Here is a 16,642-nt window from a genome sequence, read left to right as displayed (position 1 = left end):
AAGCTATATCATTATACAATCATCTTCAGAAACATGGCTACTGGAACACAGCTCTACATTTTCAGGCAGTTCCCTCCAGCCTCTCCATTACATCTTGAATAACAAGGTGATATCTACTCAATGCATAAGAATAACCTCCAGGATAACTTCTCGACTCTGTTTGAAATCTCTCAGCCATTGATACTTTATTTTGTCTCATTTCTCTCTTCCCCCTCTGGGTTGAGAAGTTTTTCAATCCCTTGGTGCCAAGTCCCAGCTCATTCTAGGATTTCTGTTCCACGTTGCCAGAAGGTTCATACCCCTGGGAGTCGTGTCCCATGTAGAGAGGGGGAGGGCAGTGAGTTTGTTTATCGTGTTGGATGAGAGAGACAGAGTCCACATCTGAGCCACAAAAGAGGTTCTCTGGGGGTGACTCTTAGGACTAGTTTTAAGTAGGCTTGATCTATCCTTTGTGGGGTTAAGTTTCATGTGAACAAACCCCAAGATTGAGGGCTCGGCCTATTGCTTTGGTTGTCCGCACTGCTTGTGAGAATATCAGGAATTCTCCACGTAGGAAAGTTGAATTTTCTTGCTTTCTTCTCATTCTTATTATGTGTATATTTTATACTTCCTAAATTTATAATCTTTACATTCTCTCATAACCATAATTCCCACAGCTGTCTAAAATTGCTTCTACTTTTAAATGGAGTCAATCTTTTTACACCAGCTAAACTATTTTTGATTTTAATTAATCTACAGGTTGACTGGATTTTTTGTATATATATATACATATATATTTTAGCAGAACTTACCAATTTTATTTTTTTAACTTTTTAAAATTGTATAATGTAACATACATACAAGGCAAAGAAAGAAAAAAAAAAACAATGGTTTTCAGAGCACTTTTCAACAAGTAGTTACAGGACAGATCCCAGAGCTTGTCATGGGCTACCATACCATCATCTCAGATTTTTCCTTCTAGCTGCTCCAGAATATAGGAGGCTAGAAGGAATAAATATTTTTTTTTGTCATCACAATCTCATTATTTTTCTTTTTTGTGAAAAATAACATATATACAAAAAAGCAATAAATTTCAAAGCACAGTACAACAATTAGTTGTAGAACAGATTTCAAAGTTTGGTATGGGTCACAATTCCATTATTTTAGGCTTCTAGTTCTAGTATATTTATATATTTTTATGCATTATGTTTCCTATCAACATGGTAAGTGCCTTAAATAGATGCGCCTCTGTTTTATTTACCTTTTCATACCGTGGCACTGTGACTTTACTCAAGATGGCTTCTTGGTGGCAATGACAACCAGAAGAAAACGTGGACAAGGAGGACAGAGGTGGGTGAGTCTGCAGGCCCTCAGAGCTGCAGGCCCTCTTTAAAGAGCTCACAGATCACCTTTGAGAATTCCTCATTGGCTCATGATAGTAAAAAGTAATAGATTTTGGAAGAATGCAAAAGGAAATTTTCTGCGGCTGGGTCCCCACTAGTGGGCAAGCCAAATGGACCACGTGCCTCACATGCAAATGAGATTTGTCATTTGGACCCAGACACCATATCTGAAAAGCTCCAAGTGTGTTTAGGGCATGGCCGTACAGAGAGATGTGCAAAGACACAGCACAATTTTTGGATGCGGGCAATGCAAGTATGTATACCCTATCAGGACACACTAACCTTTCTATACAGTTCTGTCTCCGATCTTTCTACGTCTATCTAGTTCCTAACCAGCTTTTCAATTGTGCATTTATCCATTCATTCATTGAACACATTTATTGAGAGCCTAATACAGACAAAGTACCGTTCCAAAGGACAGCCAGTTATATTCGAAACTTCTTATAACAGGAAGGATTATAAATACGATTCTACACAGAGATATCCTGTTGTGATTGTCACCCAAGGGAAAAAAATATCCTATTGCTAGAGCACCTTAAGAAAAGGAAAAAATATTTATAGACATTGTAGACTTTGGGTTTAATGGAATTTAACAAATAGCAACAAGCCTATGGTATCCAAAGCCAGTGCTGGTCTGCCAGACGCCCTCTTCGGCTTCAGGCCAGCTGAGGAGGGGCCTCTCCCTCCTCTAGGCATGTGTCACTCTGCTCTGGGTGTAACAGATGCAAAGCAGCAGGCCCCTCGCCCCCATCCCGAGCTCTGGCTCCTCTCAGCTGATCCCCAGGGCCCCTGAGAGGACACGAGGAGTCCAGCTAGCTGGTAGAGAAATAGCATAGGCCTAATAGTGAGGGGCAGCTAGGGAAAAAGCAGTTTGAAGGGGTTTTGTTTCTGCTTCTTTTAAAGGCAGGCATCACCTGTAAGAACAGGCACAGGGCAGCCTAGCTTCTGGCTAACCTTGAATATATTTTTGGTAGTGTCCCACACACCCCGCAGATAAGGATGGCCAAAGAGGGTGGAAAGAAGTCCTGCATGGGTATATGCAGACTGCAGGATGGTAAGCGATGCTTATACAAATGTACGGATATGAATGTATGCACAGGTGTGTGTGTGCAGGTAAGCCCAGTCTGAGTGCCAGAAGGTCACAGGAGGCCAGGAGTAGACAGGACACCCAGGCTGCGGCACACAACTGTTTTTTCCACACCTGCTTTGCTGTCACTTGCAGCCATTCAACGTGCCAATCAACAACTCGGGTGAAAGCAGACTTTTTGCAGCAAGAAGAAAAGCAAATAGATGACGTCTGAGGACCCTCTGCAGGAGACACACAAAGGCTTCTTTACAGCTGCATCCCTGTAGCCAGGACCACCAGAGACTTGGGGAGAGATCCAGGCTGTTTCCCACTGACCTCCCAGCAGCCTTTTAAAATGATATATGGCTTGTTCCTTGGCAACACGCTTGCCTAGTGCCTAACGATGCCCCGTGGGCTAATCTAGTTTTCCTGTTAATTATATAGTGTGGTACACTCCTTGATAGGAATTTTTCCAGAGACTATGTTTGATGCCCCTCCTCCACTTTTGCCCGGACAACCTTCAAATTCTCTCTCTTCCGCTGAGATGCAGGCAGCCCACTTTCTCCCAGGTGCAGCGGAGGAGCAGGCAGCCATGCTGACGGCCGCTGGTAGAGGCCTCTCTGAGAGCACTAAATAACGGTAGCTCCCAACGAAGGGTTTGCTGGGTGTCCAGCATTGCATCAACTGCCTAACATCTGCTATCATGTTGAAGCCACATAACACCAGCTTGAGGCTGGGATTTTTTTGTCCCATTTTACACTTGGAAAAACTGAGACACAGAAAGGTTAATCTATACAAGAAAGGCCTTACAACCAGGAAGTGGTACCTCCAGGACAGACTCAAGTCTGCCTGGCTCCAAGCTCATTTCTTAAATGCCATCTGCCAGGCTGCTTGCCGAGTCCTGGGAACAAGATGAAAGGTTCCGGAAGCCCCCAGTGAGCCGTCTACTGCTTCCACCATCTCTGAGCTGCCGGTCTTCTGCCCTCCTCTTCCAAGCAATCAGCTCATGTTAAACGAGCACATTGTAACTACAGTGCAATATTTGCCCTGACTGTAGTGCTGCCACTCCAGGCCTGATTGATTTTATTAAATCTATAACTCCTTGGGCTGAATAGCAAAGGAGTAAGGAAATGGTCTGTTGAATAATTCTTAAAGGCGGGGTGGGGTGGGGTGGAGGGGTGCCAAGAATGCTCATGAACATATAGTGAGCATTTAAATTGCGGGACTTAGTATCCACCAACCTCTCAGTGAAGGTCACAGTATATATTAGGCTATTTACGAGGATAAATTATTCAGGCTGGCTAAAGAGTATCTGTTTCCAAATGGGGATTAGGGCTGGTGGAACTAAAATTCCCATTTCTCAAGAGGTAAAGCCTTAGAAAGGAAATTTACGTTTTCGTAATCGAGATCAAATTGTCTTTTAAAATCTGACTCCAAAAATTTAGCCCAGGGATGGGATGACTTTTCATATTGCTCGCATCCCTGAGACTTACCCTTACGATCTGCCTGTATCCCCACCTGCTGACGAGTGTGCAGGAGAATGGTGAGGGGACGAATGGGGGAGGGAGTCCCGAGGAAAGCTTATGGACTCCAAAGACGCCCAATCTTTAAAGGAAAGCAGTTAAAGGTCAGTACAGTGGGCACAGTCTGGTGGTGAGGGGTCCCGGGCCTGGCCGTGCGGCTCTGACCTTTAGCAAGGGGCCTTGCTTTTCCAAGCGGCCTCATTTGTGAAAAAGAATAATCCTTTCCTTTGCCATACAGGGATCAGGAGGGAATAAATGGGGGCAAAACCAACAAACCCAAACGCATTGAGTCTCTAGCAGAATGGCGCTGCAGATGTGGGAGACGCTGCAGATGGCACGATGCAGCAGACAGAACCCTAGGCCGGGAAGCTGCTGCCAGGGTCCCCAGGCCTGGGATGCCGCCAAAAGAGCCTCCTGCAGGCCTCAGTTTCCTTTTTTTTTTCAAAAAGGGGAGGAGAACGACCTAAGATATACGATCATTGGAATGACTCCTGTCTATCTTTCTCATCTTCGCTCAGCCCTACGCTGACCCATTATCCTTCCCTAGAAGCGGTCAGTTCCCACCCTAATCATTCCCAGGGAACAAACCCGAGGCCCAGTTGCTGCCTGAAGCTAGGGCTCCCGTCAGCCGTGTCCCAGCCAGCAGCCCTGGCCCTACACAGCCTGCCTGTTGGGACCTCACATGCAGCGCCACTCACCATGCAGGCAATAAACCTTTGCCTACGGAATCTCACCACACCCAGGCCCCGGGAAGGCTGACTCAGCAGCCAGGCAAGGTCTAAGGCCCGTCGGAGCTACGGAGCTACCGGATGGGCAGAATGGAAATCAGCATGTCCCGAGTGCCCGCGTTCCTCTAGCTCATTCACCCTGATTAACAGGACTGCTTGGCCCTAATTCTCAGCCACGGAAAGGCTGTTAAAACCCACTGCCAGCCTGAGGGCTCCGAGATGGGCCGAGCCCGCCCTCCAGGCCCACCTTCACCCGGCAGGGGGTCCACACCTGAGCCTCAGTCCCCATGGAGCCAGGAGGACCGAGGAGTGATGCGAGCTCAGCATTAAATTCCGCAAGAATCCTGCACGCCCGTCCCCACGGGAAGGCCACCAGGCAGACGCCTCGGAACCCAAGCACCTCCTGAGGACCCTCCGGCTGGAGCGGCCGGGACTTACCACGAGCGCGTCGGGCCTCGCTCCGGAGCCGCCACAGGACCTGCAGCTTTTCCGACGCGGAGTGGCTCTTGGGGAGCCTGCGGAACAGCCGCTGGAGCCTCTTGGTGACGGTCCCAAAGCAGGCAGCGGCAGCCTCCTGGCTCCGGCCCTCCGTCATCCCGGCCGCAGGAGATCGATAGCTTCTCTCCGGGGCTGGCGTCAGGAGGCAGGGCCCCGGTGGGGGTGTCACTGGCTCCGGGCGGGCTCCGGTCCTTGACGGGGGATGGGCACCGAGGCTCGCCGGGGCTTGGGCCAAAGCAGTCTGGCATCCCCGTTCTCCCGAAGTCAGTCCCGGGCACCAGGGGCCTCGGGGGCTGGCCCCAGCACAGACCGAATGATGCTCCTCGTTCCCAGCTTCGGTCCTCTCGCCTCCACCTCCCCCAGTGGAAAACTTTCTATTCCTGGGGCTTTTAGTGTGATAAGATAAAAATGCCCCCACCAAACAGGCTGCAGGAAAGAGGCTGCCCCGAGCCTTACTTCTCAGTCATGCCTGCGAGTCTGAAAATCAATGCCTCGGAAGTTTCAGCAGATGACAGAAGTGATCGGTTACCTCACACCATGTTCCTGGCCCAGGAGCTCGTTAATGGATTTCTTTGGGGATGGTGGATTAATAATGCTTTACCAGCTTTATAGGCTCCTAAGGGACAACCAGGGCTAATTCACATCCTCCCTTCTTGGAGGAGGGCGGGGGAAGAGCTGCAGCTTTCAGCTGCCTTACCCTGTATGGAGGCAGGGTTCCTTTAAGAGGGTCAGACCATCTGTCTGAGACTCAAAAGCCAGACACCTGAGCAGAGAAGAGGGGACAAGCAAACGGATGCGAGGAGGAAAGCGAAAACGAGAAAAGAAGAGAGTTGCTCAGCAAAAGGGAAGAAGTGTTGATCTCTTGCCCTAAAACGGTGCTCACAGGGCATCACCTCACTCTCTGACTCCCAGAAGCAGCCAAGTTCTAGTGGAAAAGTTCCTGGAGGCCCTGCGGCCCAGGCCAAGGCAGAAGACTGGCAACCGGCAGGCAGCGGAGCCTTCCAGGAGAGCCACTGAGAGGAATGCCTGCTCCCAGGTGGCATGGAGCTTCCAGAAATCATCTGCCAATATTGGCCAGCAGATGCCAGTTTAAGATGCAAGAGAGACATTTGTTCTTTAACCAGAGGAAACACGCCTCAGAGGACTTGGGCACCTACAGACTCTGTACTCGGGTCATTAGTATTAGTCCAGGAAATCAACCCTTGTGAGTTCAGATGTCACCCCCTCTTACTCCTCGGGTGGCCTCCAACCTCTAGCTCAATCCCTTTGCACTGTAGTTTTCACCCTAGGGGAAGGAGAATGCCAAACTGTAGCCTTTCCCAAAAGCCGTATCCTTGGGCCTGATTAGAGAAGGAAATGCTGATAATGCCCATCTGAGTTCATATTCTGATCCTCCAAACAGGCTGCCCTACCACCCGCCCTTCTCACAGAAAATCTGGCCGGAAGGTCCACGTTCTAGACCACCCTTTAGTACAGAGGGTCTCAGCACTTGGTATAATAACAGTAAAAGCTCACTGGTAGACTCGACAATAAAAGCACATTGTTTACAAGTCATTTATTAATACAGAACCATCCCAATATGCCACCTCCCCAGGCCTGGGCACGCTCTTTCTCCCCAGTCCTCCCTTAGGGAGATGGGCAGCTCGTGGACTTTTGTGAGCCTTGACTTTACCCAGGAGTCACTGCCCCAGAAGAGAATCATAAGTGAGTCCAGGTCCTGAGATGCCACTTGGGACCCTCAAGCAAGGGTTAGGAGCCAAGGTTCCTTGCCCCCACCCCCAACTGTGACCTTTGCCCTTGAGATCTCCAAGAGGGTCCTGGAATTCCATCTGGCTGAATACAGACAAGACGTGGCATTCCCATTCTTGCATTCAGCCTCAGAAAAGAGAATACGAGCATGCTGGGGGATTTTAAAATATGAGTCACATGCAATGGGGAAAAAAATCCTTCCTGAATGCCCCATTTGGGCTCACAGATATGCTGACCTCATTTCTCTTTTCTTCTTCTCACAGAGCTGTTCTTGACAGGTTAAGCCATATGAGAAGCCAGCAAGGAAGAAATGGCAGACACTGGAGACAGGGCTGTGGAAGGCTCTAGAATCTTTGCTCTTGACTCTGACAATTGGGAAGATTTTCTGCTGTCAGGATGTCTGCGAGGAGTACCGTCTAGAGGCAGGAGAACGCCTGTAATGACTTCTTGCTGCCCTTCACATCTAATAATTGACCCCGGACACCCCTACTCAAGGAACGTATTTTGAGGAAACAGCCTTCACCATCTTAAGTGCTGGGGTTAGAATATATTTTCACTTTGAAATTATCAATATAAAGTTACCTCCAGAATGCTTTTAAAAACACTCATCACTAGAACAGGCATGCATACATGGCATGCTCAGCACTTCCTCTGGAAACTCTCAAGTTACAGCTGGAATTTGTTGTTTTTATGTGGATAGTAAGGCATCTCTGAGTTTTTTTTTTATTTTAAATATTTCCCTCCATTGCAGAAAGGACATAATTGTTTCAACAGAAGCCACAAAACCTCCAGCTTCCCATTCAAGTTGGATGGAAAAAAACAGCTTCCTTCAAGTCAGCAAGAAAAGGAGGCGATGGTACCAGCTCCCAAATGTGTGCTGAGCCCGAGAAATGTAGAGTCAGCACTGGGCTGGGCGTGGGGCAGCTTTCCCTAGATTTGTTGTTTCCCACATGGCCACACGACCCAGGAGTCCCCTATGCAAACCTCAGTTTCTCTTCCAGTCCCAAACCACCTCTTCTTCACCGGATCCAGCCCCTCTGGAACTCAGTCTGTTGACTTCACTTTGGGTCACAGGAGGAGGAGGTGTGGCACAGACACGGCCACACTTAGGGACCTTCTGCCTGCAGGTCCGTGCCCATCCCTCTATGCACACCTGACACTAATGGGGGAGGGAGAGACACACTTGTTTCCTTTAGCTCAGGATTCAGAAAAACTTCACCCTTTGTTTTGAAGACCTCATGCTTTACATATGCTGGAGATCTCTTTAAAAACTAAAAGCTGAAAACAGCCAACTCTCAATTGTCCAAGGACCGATTCGCTAGCTCACACGTGGCTCGGCCACTTCTGGCCTCACCCTCCTCTTTTAACTGTTTGTCTTTTTTAGGACATTTTGACGTCCCTTGGCAGAAGGGAAGCAGATGAATGAGGTAATCTAACTAACCCACATATTTAACAATATTAGCTCATAAGGCAAAATAAGATGCTATGTTGGGGGAAAAAATGCTATGTTGGGCTCTGGGACCAGCTTTGTTACTAATGAGCTGGGGCAACTCCGGCAAATCACTGACTTCCCTGAAAGCTGTTTTCTCATCTATGAGACGGCTCTGATTACACCAGCCCTTCCTACCTCATAAGAGTCCTGCAGGGCTCCACAGGGCCAGTGCACATGCCAATGCTTTATCTACAGCCAAGTGGGATAATAGTTATCTCTGCTCCCACAATTTCTTGGCCCTTCTCAACTCTTGGAATCCTCATGAATATTTCCTTATGAGCAGGTTCACAGAGCACTAACTTGTATCTTCAGCAAACACAATGATTAATTCTTTCCCAGATCCAGTGGAAACAAAGCATAAAAGGATTTTTAAAAAAGGACAGGCAAAGAACATTACTCTTAGACCTGATATTAATGAACCCTCTGTCTGATTTCATGAAACCTGTGGTCTGATTTCTTAAAGGCAGTGGTGCATGTAAGCCAAGCTTTACTTTTCTAGCAGCCCCAGCTAATAGCCACGGCAGACATCTACTGTAAGGTCTGCTCCACCCTGGAGATGTGTTTGTTCAAGAAACAGGGAGGGAGAGCAGAAGGTGGCACGCAGGCCTTCCACCAAAGAGTAAACATGGCCCAGCCTGCCGTGGTCACAGGTGACTGTCCTACCCAGCCAGCTGCCTGCCTGGCCGGTGACACACGGCAATGAACAGACTGGACGTTCCAACACCACCCTTCTTACAAACGCTCAGCACCATCTTATCTCATTTCTTCCCCCCGTACCTTCAAATTGGAGAAGTAGATGTGGGTAGGAAGTCCTGACAAAAAGAGCTCTCGGGGGTCACCCGACTCTGTGAGTCCCAACTCCTCATCCTCAGCCCCCTGGGGCACTTCCTGGGCACACGCCTAAGGTGCCAGGAAGGACCCTGCTGCTTCTTCCTGTCCTTTCCCATAAGGGAAACAAAACAAAACAAACACAAGGACAAACCCCCCGTAGATTTCCCTGTGGATTCATCCTCCCAAACTTTCTCTGCTCTAGGAATCACGGGCGCGCTAGAACAGGCCCTGTGTGAACTTGGCCACCCTGGGCCAGAGACCACACGGAGAGAGCCCCCAGGCCCACCAGGCGCTGCCCGCGACTCGTCAGCATAGCTCAGGGGTGTTTCAGAAAACATCCAAGCATCACCTCCCCAGGTCTGAGTCGAGATAGTCTTGGGTCAGGGCCACCCATCACTATTCCCCAGCGCCGATTTTATTCCACTTAAACCACTGTCCCCAGGGAATCGAGCCTTCTGCCTGTCTGGCCTCATCACCACAGCCTCCTCACTTTTTCCCCAAACCCCAAAGCTGGCTCAGCTCCCCTCCCAGTTCTGAGATCCAACTCGGAGCACATGGAGGGACTTTCGCCAAAACTCTTGGAAAAAAACTGAAAGTGACTAAATGCAAAACCATCTCCCCAGTCAGGGCTGGCCTTCTTAGCCTCAGCTGCCACCAGCGCCTCCTGACCCAGCCGGGAGCACCAAGGCAGAGCCCTGCAGGAGGGGGTTTGGTGGCTGGAGTCCATCTGTGGAGACGTCTGGAGAGGCAGAAAGCATCCTGCCACCTGGACAGGCCCAGACCCGTAAGCACAAGGAGAGGAAGAGCACCTGGGCTGGCGCTGACCTGAGCTCAGGGGGCGGAATGGCCAGGGTGGGGCGGGGGTGGGTGACTGCATACTTTGTATACCCACAAATACTCACCCACCCAAGGACACTCACCTGGCCGTCTGAGGAATGCGGACAGGAAGGGCCTCTGATGAGGCCAGAGGTGTGTTTTCAGGTTCCCCATCAGCCTTACTAATACCCTGGGCAGGGGAAGAGTGGCAAGGAGCACCTGTCTGCAGGGACTCTGCCTCCACTGTGCCATCCCAGGTGGCTGCCCTGGCAAAGAAGCTCTGGGCAAGGGGTCCAAAGGAGGGAATGGGCTTGAGGGCCTAAGATGGCCCCGGCACGTTGGCGGTGGGCCCTAACCCCATCTAAGAGGCTCTAACCTTACCTCAGTCTCTAGCCAGGTGGACAGGTGACCCCTGGGCAGGTGAGTCCTCCTCCTCTCAATGGGAGACCTCGGGAGAAGCATCCCTGCCTTCTGACCACATGAAGCTATTTTGAGGATGAATGTGGGAGGGAGCATGAAAATACTTAGGGCTCCTCAGAGAAGAGGCATCGTTGACATGCAAGGAATTTTCCTGTGCTCACTGTCAGAGCCCCAGCTGGCTCTCCTCGGGCCTCTGGCTGCTGCCCAGCTCCACACACCTCACAGACAGAAGCCCAGTTCTGACGCAGGGGAAAGTGACACTGGCCCCTGGGGCTAGGCTGGGGTCTGCCTTTTTCTCTGTCACTCACGGCCCACCTCCAAGGCTGGGGAGAAGCAAGAGGATCCCAGACCAAACCTCACTATCAAAGGGAACTGTCAGTTCACCTCCATCTAGCAAGGAATTCCACAGGATCAGCAGGCAAACAGACACGTTCATTATCAAGTCTAATTAGGCTGGCAGACAAGTGGCATTAATCATTTTTGACTGTACCTGGGATTCAAGCCCCCCTCACTCCATAATCAGAACATTTCATGCTCTGATGAATAGGGGAAATCAAGCCCGTGTGCAATCCTTTCACTTTCATCTTGTGAGAAGACAAGAAGTGGGGAGAAGAGGAGGCAGCTTGGGGGACACAGAAGGCCTCTCTGAAGGTATTCCAGGTCCCTTCCCTGTCCCCAAACACACGCACACTCCAATGGGAGTTTTCCCAAGAAGCAGACCTCAGTTAGGACCAGGGGTGGGGGAAGACTTGGGGGTGGGGAAATTCCAGCATCTTTAACAACAAAACATCCATTTCCGTGTTTAATTTTCTTCCCCCCCGAAACCAAATGTGGGCCTAAGTCTATGAAAACACTTGCAGCCACCCACTTAGGCACTGCTGGGCGCACTGCACAAATTCCTTCCTGGTGCTCAAGGTAAATAAATCCAGCAGCCCTGGGACCACGCAGGGCGCTTTCCAGGATGCCTGAAATGAAGACCTTTCTCCGCTGCAGAAGAATCAATGTCCCAGAAGCTCTTCTGCAAAGAACTCTCAACAGGTGTGTGGGCAGGATCGAGTAGCTGTTAACCCCAGACAATAGTGCGGTGACAAGTCAGGGCTGAGAGGCTGGGCAGGGGCCCCGTGAGATACCAGCCCTGCTTCCCAGGGCTGGTGCCCGAGCCCCTCCCAGCGGGCTGCACCACACTCCGCCGCCCACATTCCCTCCTCAATTACCGCCTACCACTTCCCGGGGGAGGCTGGAATGATGAGCCCAGGGGTCCCCGCCTTCAGCCCTGTCATTGCAAATCACTTAATCATAGCTCCAAACAACTCCCCCTTCAGAGAGAAACTCCGACTGTGCAGCAGTCACAGGCAGTGGGCACAATGTGTCTCAGCCCTGGTTCTGTGTACTGGAGCTGGGCACAGAGTTCTCCATTAGCCAGACCATTCCTGGAACAGCGGACTTTTAGAAAAGGTGGATTTCCTGTCCAGGATGCCTTACAGAGCCACCCAAATGGGATGGAAGGTAAAACAGCCACTCTCTGCGCCTTCTATAGAAGAAAGGGTCCTTGACCGGCAAGGGACATCCGCCGAGAGCAAAGGCAGAGGTCAGCCTGTGAGTTTCTCAGGTTAGTTGGTGCTCACTGATCCCTCCTGGAATGCTAAAAACGAAGCTTCCCATCACCATCCAAAACACACATGCAACGTCGCTCTCCCTATCTCTCCACCAACTCCAACTGGATTTCCTTCTTTATCCAACAAACATGATGTCTTTAATCCTGGAAGTTAATATTAACTCCGAATTGTCACCTGAGTCACCAGGTCTCAGTTACAGAATAAGAGTTAGGGGTCAATACCAGGGAGATGACTGTCTACTGGAAAGGCAGGCAGACAGCAGAAGATGTATTTCCCAAAGCTTCCCTTATCACAAGCCCATTTTGCCAACATGGACCCGCTCAGAGCCAGCCTCCTGCTCAGACAGATGCCGTCACATGCCCCCTGCCCTTCTACTTGTACTGAATAGTTCAAATAAGCCAACACCTTCAACCAAGCCACCATTTATGAAGACGCTGCTCGGTGCCTGGCATTTTGCTCGGCGTGGATGACACAAAGATAAAGAGCCGATGGCTTGGCGACTCCTGTGTCACACACAGAGGGGGCATTCTGTGAGGACTCTCCTTGGCCACTGCAGCCTCCTCCTGAGGACAAAGTGGCGGGCGTGGCATTTCTCAAGGATACTTCAAACCCTCACCTCCTGGTACGCTCACTCGCTACCTCCCTAAGCCCAGGAAACCAGAGTTTGAAAACTGTACTCGTTGCTTGCCAAGGTGACACTAGATGGTGTCAAGAGCTCCAACTAATTGTTGCATAGCTGTCAGATGGGAGCGGGCTAGAAATAACAGCATCCAACATTTACAAAGCATTTTGCTAGGGACTATTCCATCACTTGACATATATGTGTATATTAACTCATTTAAGCCTCACCTTAACCTGATGAAGTAAGTAATATTATGTTCCCCATTTTGTAAAGAAGGAAACTGAGACTCAGAGATGCCCAGGGTCACACAGATACAGAAGCAGGATTCCAACCCAGGCCCTCTGGTCCCAGCCTGTGCTCTTAATCACGGCATAGGCCCTGGCTTTTTAAAGTCATATCTCTGGCCCTTGCTTTTCAAAATAAAGATAAAACAAATCAAACCCATTACAGAACTAGACCTTCAACTTAAAGATACTCAGTGAGTTTGATTTGTTGTGACTCCACTTGCCAGCCCTCATTCGCACATCAGAATATTTCTCAACCGTTCCCAGCCAGCCACAGGTTCACAATTAGTTAAGTATTAATAACGAGACTCCTCCCTGTGGCTTCCTGATTCCAGCTCTGCTCCCTCTCCGGTGGTCAACCATCCCTGGGCCTGGGGAGCAGGGTATTAAAGCAGTGATGCAAGGGGGGAGCTGGCACTCAGGAAAGTGGGCCAAGTCCCATAAAGTCAAAGGAACTGCCACGTGAACCTGGGTCTTGGGAGATTCAACTCTCTTGCCACTAGAAGGTATTTAGGAACTAAGCAAAGGAAATAAACAACTCTAGCATGAAGTGGGGATAAATTCATGCTGAGTACTCTGCATATGCACATACAAACATATGCAAATATACCTCTGACTCTTAAGAACCCAAACCAAAAAAAAAATCAAAACGTGCAAAATGTTCAACAGCTGATGTAGTCTCCAAAAGTCAATACAAACTGGAATTCCAATGAAGCAGATTTCCTGGGATTCCAGAACAATAAAACCCATTTTAGTGAGGATTCTGCCTCTCCCCTGTGTATTGGTTGGTGGATCAGGAACTTAGAAAGGGCAAAAGCAGCCAACACATCCCTGGGCAAGTTGTTCTGGATTCTTCTGTAAGGTCAGGGGCATTTACCAAGTGACAGCAGCCTTCCACATGTGTCCTCAACACCCACAGCACACAACTCTCGAATTTCTGCTGTTTCTTGCTTAATCAGCACCTGAACTATGAGTTCTGACTTTCCCCTCCAATCTCCCACCTCCCCCTTAGCCCCGGCTTAGAGTCTGAGCTCCCCTTCCCCGCAGCCTGCTGCAGTGGGAGGCACATGCCCAGCCTTGGCTGTGGCCTGCAGAGAGGAAAGGTAGGGGCCTCCTGATGTGGAAGTCACTGCAGTCAGAGGAGAGATGCAGAGCTGCTGTCGCAGGGGGAAGGCCGCTGCAGAAGGATGCAAACATGACCATTTCAAGAAATGCTTTTTGGAGGTTGTGCCATTATCTGTGCTTCAGATATTTGAAATACCTATACAAACACATAAACACACGCCTCTGGGTATCCTCTGCCAAACACGGCAACAACAAATATGGGAGAAAGACAGAGGAGGGAGGGGGCACGGATGACACAGTTAAAGGAATATACATGCCTAATTGTAGTAAGAAAAAATAATAATCTTTCAGGAAGACTGTAGATTTGCTCAGAAAATCTACATGCTGGGTGCCCAGTGCTTTACAGTCAGGTTTGAGAAGAGCCTGGCTCAGGAGAAGGCTGCAGGGGACTGAGCTGGGGAGGGAGGGACCCCACCGGGAGTTGGGTAATTTTAAAGACCAACCACTGATGTAGGAGCCTAGGAAGAAGAGGAGGAGGCAGGGCACAGCCAAACATGAGAGCTGAGTCCAAAGGTCTGAGTGGCCAGATGTGGAAGGCAGGCAGGGGCACAGGTGCAGGGTGACCTCAGCCTCCCTTCAACCCACAGCTCCTTCCCAGGCATGGCCTCAGCCAGGACTCAACAGGTCCCCCTGGAGGAGGGGTTTGGGCCCACACCGTAGGTGGACAAACAAACCATTTTGCCATTTTCACTAATAAGCAAGAGTCAAATGGCCATCTCAATATTGGTCTTGCCCTTCCTCCCAAGGTCAGAGTGAGATCCTACGATAAAAACATGCGGGGGGCATGGAAGACAAGGAATGACCTTGTGGTTATCAATCCCAGCCTGAGCGCATGTGGGGAGGTGAAGGCGTGCACTGGTCAGGCAAGGGGTATTGGTAGAATGCCTACCGCACAGCCATCCCTGGGCAGTGACAGTCGTCACGGATACGGGGTAGGGGACGAAGGAGCAGACTGTCTCCAAGGACTATTTCCCCTAAAGTCTGGGCCTGTCCTGGAGTTAGAGAGGGCAATGCCGCCTCTCTCCCAGCCCTGTCGCAGTCCCTCGCCCCTGGACTGCGGTCTTGCGCGCGCCCCTCCCCTGCCCGGCCCCCACACTCACTAGCGCAGCGCTGCGCCTGCCGCAGCACCTCGCGTCCGCACAGGTCGCACCAGCCCGGGCCCGCCCGCAGCGCTAGTTCCGCGAAGCAGTGTCCCTCGCCTCGTTCCGCCGGGACGCGGGGGTCCTGTGGCTGCTCGAAGATGCTCCGCACATCGCGGGGCCGGGGCGCTCCGGGCCGCCGCCGCAGTCTCTGTTGCAGACCCGGCCGGACAGGGCGAGGGGGTCGGGAAGCCCGGGGTTGGGGCTCCGGGTCCTCCCGGGAAGTCCTCCGGGCGCCGCGCCCATCGTGCGCCCCGGGCGCAGCGGAGAGGGGCGCGCGGGCGCAGCGGCGCGACGACCGGCCGGGGGGCTGTGGCTGCGGCTCGGGGCCGCTCAGGCTCTGCAGATAGCGCGGTGGTTCGGGGTCCAGTAGGAGCGGGTAGGGGCGCTGCCCGATGGCCGGGGACGCCATGGCCATGCCCGGCTAGGGGCGGCGGTTGTCTCCCGGCGAGGCGCAGCTCCCGAGCCAGCCCCGAGAGAAGGGGCGGCCCCACACCAGCGCGCCTTTAAAGGGACCGCAGCCGACAGGGCGGGGCGGGGGCGGGGAGACTTCAGGGAGGCAGGAAGGGCGACACGAGGGAAAGGCCGACGGACCGGGTGGTAAGGTTGTACTGTGGGGGTTGTCCGAGCATGAGTGTGGGTTTAGGGGGCGCCTTCAGGAAGTCTATTGAACATCTGGGATTTAGGATAGCAAAGCTGCTGTACAGTACAATGCAGAAAAAGCCCTCCTGTAGGGTCTCTTTGCCTTCAGCCCTGCCTCTTTCCCTCTTCCTTCACTTCTACCAATACCCGATCCACCCCCCACCCCCGCCTCCCCGACACCCGCACCCCAGCACGCCCAAATGGGAGGGAAGAGCTTAGGAACTAGTTGAGGATGGAACCCAAGGAGGAGGAGGTCCCGGGGCTCCGCCGCCCCCTCCCCAATTTCAGGCCGATTGGAGGAATGTGCTCCCTAACAGTGCTTCCTTCCCTCGTCGCCTTCAGCTGGTTTGCGAAGCCGGGTCTGGGCGGGGGAGTGCGTGTGCGCCGCGGTGGCGTCCCCGCAGAGCAGCGCCGAGTCCCGTGACGCGGAGGGACGCGCGCTTCGGGGGACGCTCCCAGGCTGTGCACCCCGGCCGCCTGCGAGGCGCAGCCGACTGTGCGCGCGCGGCTTTCACTCTCTCTCGGGTTTCCCCTTCCTCCGCAGCCTTGCGGGATTGGAGATTCCTCTTTCCCGTAAGACTGGAGTTATACTGGTAGAGGGCCCTGGAGTGTGAGAACGCCCTCGCACCCTGTAGGCTGAGGGACTTTTTCTACCTAAGTCAAAGGCTCCTTTCTCCCAGCTGTTCGAGTAATTACTTTGGAGATCCGA

General features: G+C 51.5%; 1 protein-coding gene across 1 annotated transcript in view; it reads right to left on the bottom strand.

The window, feature by feature from the left end:
• Positions 1-15,754, bottom strand: part of RASSF5 (Ras association domain family member 5) — a 69,112-nt gene extending 53,358 nt beyond the window's left edge. The window contains exon 1 of the mRNA XM_077157614.1: positions 15,253-15,754. Within this exon, the coding sequence (XP_077013729.1) occupies positions 15,253-15,709 (457 nt within the window). The 5' untranslated portion in view covers positions 15,710-15,754. The remainder of the gene's footprint in view (positions 1-15,252) is intronic.
• Positions 15,755-16,642: the final 888 nt, after the last annotated feature.

This window comes from Tamandua tetradactyla, chromosome 4 (genome assembly GCF_023851605.1).
Source record: "Tamandua tetradactyla isolate mTamTet1 chromosome 4, mTamTet1.pri, whole genome shotgun sequence".
In the NCBI taxonomy this organism is placed as follows: Eukaryota; Metazoa; Chordata; class Mammalia; order Pilosa; family Myrmecophagidae; genus Tamandua; species Tamandua tetradactyla.
Note: the sequence above shows the minus strand (reverse complement) of the source record. Positions and strands in the feature narration are given on the sequence as shown.